The 13,390-nt window shown below is 39.2% G+C and overlaps 1 protein-coding gene across 1 annotated transcript in view; it reads right to left on the bottom strand.

Moving 5' to 3' along the window:
• The window catches only part of PRSS12 (serine protease 12), a 61,319-nt gene that overhangs the window by 42,283 nt on the left and 5,646 nt on the right, over positions 1 to 13,390 (bottom strand). The window contains exons 2-3 of the mRNA XM_060779021.2: positions 7,118 to 7,256; positions 2,642 to 2,820 (exon numbers count right to left, since the gene is read on the bottom strand). Of these exons, the coding sequence (XP_060635004.2) occupies positions 2,642 to 2,820; positions 7,118 to 7,256 (318 nt within the window). The remainder of the gene's footprint in view (positions 1 to 2,641; positions 2,821 to 7,117; positions 7,257 to 13,390) is intronic.

Consider the following 13,390-nt stretch of genomic DNA (forward strand, 5'->3'; position numbering starts at 1 on the left):
TGATGGAGATGAAGGGAATTGCAGACTGACAAATCTAGAAAGCATCATGCTGCAAAAAACAAATCTAGAGCTAAAAAGAGAGAACATTTTAAGATAGATCATTATACAGGTTGGGTATCCTTTATCTGAAATTTTTGGGACCAGAAGTGTTTGGATTTTGGATTTTTCCCCAGATTTAGGAATACCTGTATTTGCATATATATACTTAATATCTTGGAGATGAACCCAAGTGTAAACATGAAATTCATGTTTATGTTGTTTCATATACACCTCAAGCACATAGCTTGAAGATAATTTCAATATTTTTAATGAGTGTGAACATGAAAGAAAGTTTATGTACAAGCAAAAGTATGACTTTCTCATACCCCATATGGACAATTTTGGAGTACATATTCACAATTCATAAGTTCTCAATAAGGGATATACAATCTGTAACTTTAATTTAGGCCCCATCTACACTGCCATATAAAATCTACATCTGCTTTGAACTGGATTGTATAAGTCTACATTGCCATATAATTTATTTATTTATTTATTTACTTTATTTGTATACCGCTGTTCTCAGCCCTTAGGTGACTCATAATCCAGCTCAAAGCATATAATCTGGATTTTACATGGCAGTGTAGATGAGGCATTAGTTTAATAATACAAATATGTGTCAGTTAATAAGATTGGTGTATTCCTGGGCGCTATTTAACAGAAAATTTGGTATCAGGGATAAATATAAGATGGAGAGAACATGGATAGGTTCCGACCCAGAAAAAAAAGCACATATCACCATATTTCAGCATTGTATTCAAAACTACTGATGTGTAATTTTTTTTCTTTCACTTCCATTACAATTACCACTTTGTTGCCAAACTGTGCTTTTAAAAAAACATCAGGGAATCTGTTCTTGCAGACCTTTCTGGCGTATAAGACTACTTTTTAACCCAAGAAAATCTTCTCAAAAGTCAAGGGTTGTCTTATACATGGGAGTCGTCTTACATGCCGGGAGTCATCTTACAGAGCAGGTAATGAAACTTCCAATCCGGATTGGAGAATCTGTGGTTGCTGCATATTGTGGGGGGAGCTCAAAAATGGCAGTGACCAAATCCCTGCCGTATGCAGTGACTGTATGAATGCATTACAAGTATTACTGCTTTACAAGTATGGTAGAAGAAAATCCATTCATCAGGTTTCATGGACTTAATGCGGTCCCAATGGAGAGGTGAAGGGGCACCTCACCAGGAAGGTGTAAGTGAAGGGCGGAGCAAGCTGCAGGCGTCCGGGGCGCCCGGGGTATGGAAAAAAGAGATAGAGTGGCTCTGGGCTCAGAAAAACACACCTCTTTCACCTGTCTGGTCCGCCCTTGTATCCTATTACCGTACCTCCTCCTCTGCTTCTCAGATCTCGCTCCTGAAGACTGCAGTGAAGTGGTGCAGGTGCACATGTGTGAGATCTGAGAGGCAGAGAAGGAGGTACAGTAATAGGAAAGTTACCATATTTAAATCAAATGTCATGCTTTTAAAAATTTTATTTGGTGTGTGTTGGAAGAGGGGTATGTTATACAGTGAGTATATCCCAAACTCTATATTTTAACTGGAAAAGTTGGGGGTTGTCTTATATTCCCAGTCGTCTTATATGCCGGAATATACGATAGTCTGCGTTTCCTTTTCTTTCTATTTTATGTGTCAGTAAGGGATAGCCAGTATGGTGTTGTGCTTTGAGGACTGACCATTCCGGAGACAAGGGTTCAAATCCCCACTCAAACACGGGTGACCTCAGGTAGGTCATTTTTTTTCCAGTTCCATGAGAAGGCAAAACCTCCTCTAAACAAATTTTGCCAAGAAAACCTGGTTATAGATTCACTTTAGGATTGCCATAAGTCAAAATTGACTCGAAGCACACAACATCAAAAAGTATTCTGGAGAGAGTTGCTGTTTACCATGCCATCTGCAAAGAGACACAAACAGCTATAGTAGGATGAATTAGAGCAGAAGTCCACTCTTTCCCAGTTCCAGCATTGCTGCACTATATTTACTATAGACATGTTTCTTCAATCTTGTGTTTCTCCAGTCTCTTTATCATATTGCCAATGCGGATTTTTCTAAAATACTTCCAGCTAGGTGGAGAAAGTGGGCCAAGCAAGCATACTTTGTCAGAGGTAGCTAGGTATGATTGTACTTGCAGATCAAAAGAAGCTGAAGGAGACTGCATCATCCATTGAACTCATAGTGTTTTTGCGGGGGCCCTTTCAACGACACTAAAAATAATTCTGAAACAGATGCAGAGAAGTAAAGTGGAAGGCAATTACTCCTAGAAAAGCAATTGAAAAAGAATGAAAACCACCAGAAACGATATGGGTCTCTGAAATGACTCTTCTAATCCCTAAAAGAGAGCCTCCTTGGTTGAATATTATACAACGTTGTCAAAACCTCTTGTGAAGAAATCAGTCAAAGGACTGAATTGAACAAGCCTGAAGGAAATTAATTACTTTAAAGCTATGTTTGTCATGATAAGTATCTGTTTGTTGGAGGAGTACTTTACTACCAAGAATTATCAACAAGGCTAATTTATATTTCATAATCTAGGTCCTACAAGAACAACAGCTTTCTTTAGAAAATGCAAAACTAAATTCTGTATACATATTTGGATTTACCATGGGAAAAGCTACATGTGACGGCAGCTGCCATATTTTGAGGACACGTTCCATCCTGCCAGATACTTTTTTCACATAGCAGGATGTTTTCTTCATTACCATGGCAATGTACATTACTCCAGTAAACAGGGATAAGGCCCAGTCCAGCAAATGGGGTGTGCTTTGCTGTGCCTCTCTCCCTATGGGAAGAAAAACAAACACAGAGGATTAGTAAATTAATCAAGATAACAACATCCTTTTTCCTGGTATGTGGCCCCAAATTTAAAAAATGCTAGCCTTTATCGAAGCTGCTCTCTTCTATTATGAACCACAAAAAGAGATTAAATAAATAAAGCAGGAGAACATTGCTACAGGTGCAGTGTAAAGTAAAGACAGCTGAGTGTAGCACACAAATGGGATTAATCAATAGTCTTATGACATCTTTAAGATTAATAAATGTATTTGAATACAAGCTTTCATAAGGCCACCATGGGCAAGACAAAAAAAATTGACTAATCTTGAAACTACTACTGGAATGTGACTAAAATGGCAACTAAAATGATCAAGGGTCTGGAAAATAAGCCCTATGAGGAGTGGCTCAAAGAGCTGGGCATGTTTAGCCTGCAGAAGAAAAGGCTGAGAAGAGACATGATTGTCTTGTATAAATATGTATGAGGAAGTCATAGGAAGGAGGGAGCAAGCTTGTTTTCTGCTGGACTGGAGACTACAATGCGGAACAATGGCTTCAAACTACAAGAAAGGAGATTCCACCTGAACATGAGGAAGAACTTCCTAACTGTGAGAGCACTTGAATTCTCTGCCCCGGATTGTGGTGGAGGCTCCTTCTTTGGAGGCTTTTAAACAGAGGCTGGATGGCCATATGTCGGGGATGTTTTGAGTGAGATTTTTCTGTTTCTTGGCAGGGGGTGGGAATGGATGACCCATGAGGTATCTTTCAACTCTATGATTCTACTACTAGCTGTGCCCATGATGTATGCCAGTGAGTATTGAGAGTTTTCTTGCTTTAACTCAACTTTGCTTCACTTTAGGCAAAGTTAGTGGATAGTCAGGAGCCTTCTGGGAAATCTGGAATATCCTGAAACTTTGCAAGTCTGGACATCTGAATTGGGTCCAATTGGTCTGAGCTGCTATCCAAAAGAATAATATGCCATCGCCCTTGCCCACAGAGATCAACCTATGGCCAGCAAAAAGTGGAAGTGGCAATAGAGCAAGCAAACTGATAGTCCAGTAGAGCCGATGCAGTCTTGGCCAGTGCAGCACCACAGTGGGTCTGGTCCAGTGCATCTGGCCACCATCATAGTCATATCAGGACTAAAGTTGCTCACAGAGTCATGCTGGAGGACCAAGAGATTCCTATAGAGAATACCTCTCTAGCAATCTCTAGGTCTTCCTTTGCCATTCTTGCTGGGAGGTGACTGCAATGTCATTATTGGAGGACCTAGAGATTCTTGGGGAAGTATTCTCCCAGGTTTTAAAAAATTAATTTTATTAATTGTTTTTCACTTTTGTGGGGGTCCTGTGCCCCTAACCCTAGCAAATGTGGAGAGCTGACTGTTTTCATTCATGAAATCTTCCTAATATTCAGACACAGAGTTATAAGCAAAATTGCTGATACCCTAATATTGCTCATATCTTCGAAATCTGGAAGTAAAAATATTTTATATGAAAACCAGAAAAAGACAACGCACGTAACACACATAGCTAAACCCCTAAGCAAAATTGCAACCTCCAGATGGACAAAACTTTGATCTCATCTAATCCACATATTTGTATAAATTGGTTTGGCATGTGCAGATTAATATTATACATTATAAAACAGCTCAGAGTCAGATGAAACCAGCCAGTCTTAAAGAGTGGAATAATCTCTGGTCCACGTCACTGTTCAGATATTCTAAACGAACCACTAAGACTTGGCTTAACATAAAGACTAAAAGCATCAAACCAAAGGACAATCAAGTTGCACTGGCTTTGTGGAATATGGCCAAATATTCAAACACTCTGCCCTGACTTGTGACAGTTCATATGGTCCAGACAACCAATTCAACCCAAGTAGACTTCCACCCTTGGCATTTCTATCACCACCATAGCTGTTGCCAAACAGACACACAAATCCAAAGGAGTTCCTGGTCATTCCTGGTCGTTCTAGGTGCCTTTCTGACATAGACAGAGGCACCCACACAATCAGGAGGAAGGAGGATAATGATCCCACGTGGATATACTTGCTGATTTCAGCAAAGGTATATGGCAATGGCCAGTTTTTTGTCTGGAGCCATCTGCTACAGTGACGTGGCCTCAATCCATCATTTTCCCTATGCTGCCAGATAATTACAATATAACCCTTCATAGCACATATTCAGACTACATTTCCACCAGTGACCAGCTCACTTAAAATGTTAATTTCTGATCACAGCTTCATATCAAAGACAGTTTCTCATATGGTTTTATTAAAATAATCTTAAACCAAGTAGAGAACCACTCAAACACATGCTTTTGTCATCACAATGTAATTGTTATACCCTGCAGAATACAGAGAAATTACTCCAATTTTGATCTGCCCACCATAGTCCTGGTTCTGGCTATTGCGATTGGCTTTGATTTATTCTAATGATGTTTTTATTTTTTTACTGTTTTAATTGAGTAATTAAATTGTCATATGTGTATTGTGTTTTTAATGCATTTATTGTGGTTTTTATTCATCTAACTTTGTTGTTATTGGGCTTGGTCCCACTTGTAAGACACTTCAGTCCCTTCAGGGAGATGGTGGTGGGATATAAAATAAAATAAAATGTAACAATAATAACAACAACAACAACTTCGGTGCTGGGGCTGGGGCTGAGCGAGTGTTGGCTCATACCAGTTAAACAAGAGCCCTTGAAAAGTCTAAACATGCTTCTTTGGTAGCCTCAGTTCTGTTGTTGTTGTGTCCCTCCTACCTGAAAAATTCCATTGCCTTCTTTGGCATTACATTTTTTTCCTATTCTAAAACACAGTCTGGGGCAATGAGAACCAAGTATTCTAGTGAGAACCAGCTCCACTTTACAAGACACAACAGGCCATCACCCAAGACTATAATTATGAACAATTGCAACATATTTTATACAATTCTGTCCAGTAATCTTTACATCAGGATCACTGATTAAATTAGGATTTGCTTACAAACAACAGCTGACCACCTCCATTGATACATTACAGATTTCCTACATGGAAGTCATTACCATGTAGAAAGGTGAAGCCAAACCAGATATGGTTTGCTGCACATGGCAAGGTTGCAAGATTGTATTTTACATAGCTGTCTCTGTAAGAATAAACACCTTATGTTTATATATTTATTCTCTGTAAGAATAAACACCTTATGTTTATATATTTGAAAGGATGTTATATTGAGAAGATGGCAAGCTAGATTTCTACTGTTCTAATGGCTATGACAAGGAATAATGGATTCAAGCTGCAGGAAAAGAGACTCCACCTAAACATAAGGAACAACTTCATGATGGTTACAGCTGTTCAGCAGTGGAATATTATGTCTTGGAGTGAGGTGGAGTCTCCTTCTCTGGAAGTTTTGTAACAGAGGCTGGATGGCCATCTGTCATGAGTGCTTTGATAGTATATTTCTGCATGGGATATTGGGATTGGACTGGTTGCTTTCAGGTCTATGATTCTATGAATTGTGTAGTGGAGATTCATCTACCTTAAGTTTGACACTTTTAGCAGCTGAATATAGAATTCCAGTTTCCCTCTGAAACCATTAAGACATGTTTGTTGGTTGCTTTATGTAAAAACTAAAGAAAGGGAATATTATCCTAGATGTTCCATCAATTTTCTCATGTTGGATTATACTGTGCAGCAAGAACAAACACAACTGTGTTGTGCCCTGCTTTGAGGAGAGGCAGGTAAGAAAATATTATTATTATTATTATTATTATTATTATTATTATTATTATACAAATTTAAGAAGCAACATAGAGTTTTGATATATTACCTTCGCCACATCTTCAGAAAGAATATAAACCAATTTTAACCCACACAGACCACTTTACAAAAGTAAAGAAAACAAGGAAATCAGGATACAAGCTGTAATCTTATATATACATACCTGGAAGCAAACCTCACTGATTTCATGAGCAGACATGTAGCAGGGAGCATTGTCATTATTAACTTAAAATCATTGTCTCTAAGAGACTATTCAGAATTAATTTTCTATCATTTTCTGGAGCCTACAGAAAACTAGTACAGTACTGTATTCCATTGTATTCCTATTTTAAACCTAGAAACAGGAAGCTGCTTTTTAAATTACAGTTGAAACTTGATCTAGTTCTGATTATATAATTATTTTTTAAATATATATATAAAACCAAACATTTTAAGGCATAATCGTTGATTGCACAGATTCTTAGCTGTAACATGTTTACCTGGAGACCTAAATCTTTTCTCAAGACATCTAAAAGATAATCCATGTGGACTGATGGCTAAACTTACCCAAGTTCAAGCTGCCGGCATATGACTGATGCATCTGTATCATCCCAATGATGACCGCAGATCGTTCCCCATATTCCGTTAAGATAAATTTCAACTGTTCCTTCAAACTCGTTTTTGCCACCTCTAAGTCTCACTGAGCCTATGAAAGATGGAAAAAATGAGAAGAAGAAAAAGAGGAAGGAAAAGAACTTGTTATTAATCATCTCATAGTTTAAAGCAGGCCTGGGCAAACTTCGTCTCTCCAGGTGTTTTGGACATCAGCTCCCACAATTCCTAATAGCTGATATGCTGTTAGGAATTGTGGGGGCTGAAGTCCAAAACACCTGGAGAGATAGGCTGTTAGGAATTGTGGGTGTTGTGGTACAAAACACCTGGAGGGCTGAAGTTTGTCCATGCCTGGTTTATAGGCATGCTGTCAGAAGGCAACATTGGGTTACCTCCAAGTACTGGTATGCTTTCAATGTTGTCTTGTTGGATACAAACATTACAGTGTATGTGGCATGAACTGAGCATACATTTCTTCCTTGAAAACTCAAACCAATATAATAAATTCCATATAAAACAGAATAATAAAATTACAGTAAATTATCAGTTAACAAGAGATGTGTGCTAGAATGAAACTGTTTGATAGCATTTCTCCAAAAACAGATTGATACAATCTTTCTTAAGCTTCCTTATGGAAGCTATACCATGGCAACCACTACTGAAAAGTTCATGGTGTCTACAGCTTAGCTGATTCATTGTCATTTGATGTGTCAGATGCAACTCAGAGCAATGCCCACTTTTCAGACCAAAACCCTTTGCAACAATGGACAAAATGCACCCATATGGACTCCAAGGGGGTGCCTCAGCCCTACCCAACCCAATTAGGGATACTTTACCATTTACCCTGGTGGCACAGTGGGTTAAACTGCTGAGCTGCTGAACTTGCTGACCGAAAAGGTCAGCGGTTCGAATCCAGGGAGTGGGGTGAGCTCCCACTGTTACCCCCAGCTTCTGCCAACCCAGCAGTTCAAAAACATGCAAATGCGAGTAAATCAATAGGTACCCCTTCTGCAGGAAGGTAACAGCGCTCTTTGCAGTCATGCTGGCCACATGACCTAGGAGGTGTCTATGGACAACGCTGGCTCTCTGGCTTAGAAATTGAGGTGAGCACCACCCCTCAGAGTCGGACATGTCAAGGGGAAAGCTTTACCTTTGCCTTTCATTTACAACAGGCTGCCACTGCTTGTTGTCCATTAAAAATGAATAACCTTTATAGAAAGATAAGATGCAGTTTGCAAAGGTCAAGGGAATGGCAAGAATAACTCCCAGATCTTCAGGAGTTGCCCATCTCTGTTCTAAAGGGGATATGTAACTTTATTCTTCCTGATCTCTTTCTAGCAATTGTAAGCATCAAATATTGAAACTGCCACATTATGAAATTAGACAACAAGTTTCAATACTTCAGTTAGAATGTGATTAAGATCCTACACAAGCAAGGAAATGCATACACTCTTTTCCATAACTGACCATTTCATCTCTGAAAGAAACAGAGACTTTAAAAAAACACCAAAGAATATAGTTAAGAGCGGTTTTTATTTTGTCTCCTCATTTAATTCCATCAGGTTTAAAGGAATTAGAAAACAATCACATAGATTGCATAGCTTTTTCAGTGACCCATATAATATTATACATGACATAAATGCCAGAAGTTTATTTCAGGCCAAAGAATGCATACTTGACCATAACCAAACACCATTACTCAAAGCTCATGTGAATTTATGATCTAAAGGCCCACAAGTATAGATATGAAATAAGTAAACATACACCAACCATAAATACTGAAAGCCTTAGTTACAAAAATATGACAAAGAATTGATAGTATACTTCATACAAAGAAGGCACTATCTGGTAAGTTCCTTCCTGCAACATGTTTTAAATGACGCAAAAATACATTATATGGCGTTCATTATTGCCATTGAAAAGAGAGATTTATATTGTAATAAACTTTGTTATTTTGCTGTGAATTCACCCAGACTTTGTGTCATGTCCTAAATAGAAGAGCATTCCATGTGAGCTTTTTTTCATGTTTGGCCTTTGGATTGGCTGTTCTTCTCATTTTACAATGAAAGATCATTGTTCACTGTACAGTCCAGAACAACTGAAACAACATTCGCAAGTAGAGTGCACTGATTCATAATACATATACACACATGCATACACCCACATTGAAAACATCTAAAGTAAATGACTGCTAAGCAACTAAAATAAACACATTAAATGTCTGCTGGTCAGCAATCTCAATAAGGTTTTCATTATTACAAGATCAGCTGGGAGCACATGCACCAACAGTACAAAGTCAAAAAAACAGTTGATCATAATAAAAATTAGCTAATATGACAAAAAAAATCACTCCCACAGAATTCTTGCAAGTTGCTTAGATTCTCCAGTGCAGCAACCCATTTCTAACAATGATATTCATTAACAATCTTCATTTGTGAAAGGAATCCATTAGCATATGGCAACTAGGGGAACATCACAAGGATGGCATTGAACCCAAACCGTATCACTTCTCTCACACAATATACAAGAAAGGTGCCAGGAATAATTTGTAATGCATATCCTTGCATAGAAGACCCCGGTGGTGCAGCAGGTTAAACCACTGAGCTGCTGAACTTGTTGACCAAAAGGTCGGTGATTCGAATCGAATCGGGGAAGCAGAGTGAGTTCCCGCTATTAGCCCTAGCCTCTGCCAACCTAGAAGTTTGAAAACATGCAAATGTGAGTAGATCAATACGTACAGCTTTGGCAGGAAGGTAACGGCGCTCCATGCAGTCATGCCGGCCATATGATTTTGAAGGCGTCTACGGACAATGCTGGCTCTTTGGCTTAGAAATGGAGATGAGCAACAACCCACAGAATTGTACATGGCTAGACTTAATGTCAGAGGGAAATCTTTACCTTTACTATTCTTGCATAGTCCCGTCCCACTCCCCACCCCCATTATCCAGTTGGTAGGAATGCAAGAAGTGGAATATAGCCAATCAATTTTGTTGGTGTCCTGTGAGAAAAGGGCTAGAGAAAAAGACATGATTGACGTCCTCAATGTATCAGCCAATCAACCTAACAGCTCAGAATTTCAAAGGCATGCATATAAGAGATAACTTGCTCTAGTCTACACCATGGTCCTGTGTGAGTTGCATAAGTGATGGTGGTGCAACAGGTTGTGCAACCCGTGTAGACAGTGGACTGGTTCACTTTGAAGCTGGCCATGTTGTCCACACTCTGCCTAAAGTGTGGGTCTGCTCCGGAGTTTTGCAAAACTCTGGGGCATTCCCTGACTTTGCTTAATGTGGGGTTAAACTGCTTCACTCCAGTCTACTGGACATTATTTGGACACTGAGAAACAATGTTTGGTCCACTTGGGTAATTTAAATGGAGTTAGGAGGTAGGATTTATTGATTTCACTGCTCACGCTTTCCCCCACCATTTGGACACAAGCTCTCATATGCTTTCCCCCACAGTTTGGACTTGAGAATTGGCACACTTTCTATACCAGCTTGAGTAGCCAAAATTGTATGCTAAGTAATGTTAACTAGATTTGGTCTGGTTACTGCTGTATTACCACATTAAAAGCCACATCTATTGATCTAAACTTTAGCTATGGTTGCTCTTGATTTTTTTCTTCTCCATTTATTGAGAACCATTGACCATTCTTCTCCAACAGCAGTGTACCTCCTAAACGAGAAGGAAAAGCCATTGCCATATTTACTCTTCATAAAAGAAAAGAGGATGCCACAGTATATGTTTGAAGTCTGGGAAGGATAGCTATGGCTCCTATGAAGCTAAGGCACTAAAAGTTCTAGGCTGTTTTGCCCTGACCTCAAGGACATGTTTACACAACTAAGATTCAGAGATTTTTTAAGGTTATACTTAAGACTCTTCTGAGATAGTCAACTTCTAGACATACAAAAGCTGTTTTGCTAAATGCCCTTATGTTCGATATACATCTTTGCTCACATTGTAATGCTCTTAGGAATTACAGCCACCAAAGATAACCCTTTATTTACATAATATAATGCTCATATGAAAATGAGGTGAATGAGAGAGAGCCCCTATTCTTGTCAGGATACGTTTGCCCCACTTCAGCTCAGATCTAACTGATTGATCCTTTTCAAATGCAAATATTTGGGGAGGGGCATGAGTTCAAAGATACACTCTTAGAGAAGGTCACGTGAATAAGGAACAGACACAGTAAAGAAAAAATACACACACTACTATTGTATGGAGAGGGTTTAAAATTAATTTTGGCTGCAGTGCAAAGGAAACTTAGTCACAGCATATTTAGCCATGTTTAAGCACTATTGAAATCAACAGGATTTGATCTGGGATTAAGGCCACAGTAGTGAAATAAACAGGATTTGGGACCAACAGAACTGTCTCACTGATGTGCTTAGTAACTGACCCTAAACGTTCTTTCCCAGGATCAACTGCCATTACTTATTTATTCAGTAATATCTATGTACATGGCACATTGCAAAAGATAGTCCCAAGGGTCTTACAATGTAAAAAGAGCCACACAAAAGTGGGGGGGGGGGGGGTTTAGAGGACACCCATGGAAAGAGTTGACAAGAGAAGAATATGCAGGTTATTTCTGTAAAACAAAGAACTTAGTTACAGTAAGATATGAGGACCAAGGGTTGTTGCAAAGGCTTGAGAGTACTTGTGACAGAATTTATTTAACAAACCAGACGTGGGAGTCTAATAATTAAAGTCCTAGTGACTTCAAGCAGGGGAGGGCATCATGTGCCCTTCTCTGAACTGCACCCAAACTTTTACACTTGAAGTCAATGAGAGCCAAATCATGCTGTTTATATTCAGCCTGGCAATTACAGTTCCTTTGGATTGGTCCCAAGCAGAAGCATTTGATACCTCCTGTTACCCTTTAGAGAAGATTATGTTACACTTTCCAGTGCAAGTTGGAGGAGGGAAATGTAGACTAGCATGAACAAGATTTATTCTTGTTAAGGCTTGCCAGAGATGTCTGTATGAGGCAAGTTCAAGAATGGGACAGAGCTTGGAAAAATTATGTTTTCGGACAACAGATCCACAAATCCCTTAGCCAGCATGGGTGCTTGTCCTGTTGTCCTGTTGGCTGGGGGATTTTCAAAGTTGTAGACTAAAATGTGACTTTTTCCCAAGCTCTTGCATGAGGTTAGTTAATCAAGGACATCATCTCCGCACACACAAAGCCCCTTTCCCAGCCACGCTGATCAGGCTCAGGAAACCGTTGTTCTTTGCTAACAACAGATATTAAACAAGTTCAACCCTTTAAGTGGACATTTCAGAGTTACTGCATGTTTATTGTTCTGGAAGCCCCAAGGAAGTACATATGCATTTTAGCTGCATGCTTGTATGAAATAGCTGCATCCTAGTGTTACAGTTCACTCCACCAATCACTGATTTTAGCTTCCTTGGAATAGCTATTTTTAAACGGCCCGTGGAATCTTAGCGTGCATCTACACCAGTGTTTCTCAACCTAGGGGCTGCGACCCTTGGGGTGGTCATGAGGGGGTGTCAGAGGGGTTGCCAATGACCATCAGAAAACACTATTTTCTGTTGGTCATGGGGTTTCTGTGTGAGAAGTTTTGTCCAATTCTATCATTGGTGTGGTTCCGAATGGTCTTTGATTGTAGGTGAACCAGAAATCCCATCAACTACAACTCCCAAATGTCACGGTCTATTTTCCCCAAACTACCAGTGTTCACATTTGGGCATTTGTGCCAAGTTTAGTCTAAATCCATCATTGTTTGAGTCCACAGTGCTCTCTGTATGTAGGTAAACTACAACTCAACTCAAGGTCAATGCCCACCAAACCTTTCCAGTATTTTCTGTTGGCCATGGGAGTTCTGTGTGCCAAGATTGGTTCAATTCCCTTGTCAGTGGAGTTTGGATTGCTCTTTGATTAACTATAAATTCCAGCAACTACAACTCCCAAATGATAAAATCAATATTCAAAATTGAGTATTTGTGACCAATTTGGTCCAGTGAATGAAAATACATCCTCTATATCAGATACTTACATTGCAATTCATGCCAGTAGCAAAATTCCAGTTATGAAGTAGCAACAAAAATCATTTTATAATTGGGGGTCACCACAACATGAGGAACTGTATTAAGGGGTCGCGGCATTAGGAGGGTTGAGAAATTCAACAAATTCAAATTTCAAATATAAAGAATTGCAAATAAATACAAACAATTACCTGTTATCTATTCAACAGCTTCTAGCAT

Source organism: Anolis sagrei, chromosome 5 (genome assembly GCF_037176765.1).
Source record: "Anolis sagrei isolate rAnoSag1 chromosome 5, rAnoSag1.mat, whole genome shotgun sequence".
Lineage (NCBI taxonomy): Eukaryota > Metazoa > Chordata > Lepidosauria > Squamata > Dactyloidae > Anolis > Anolis sagrei.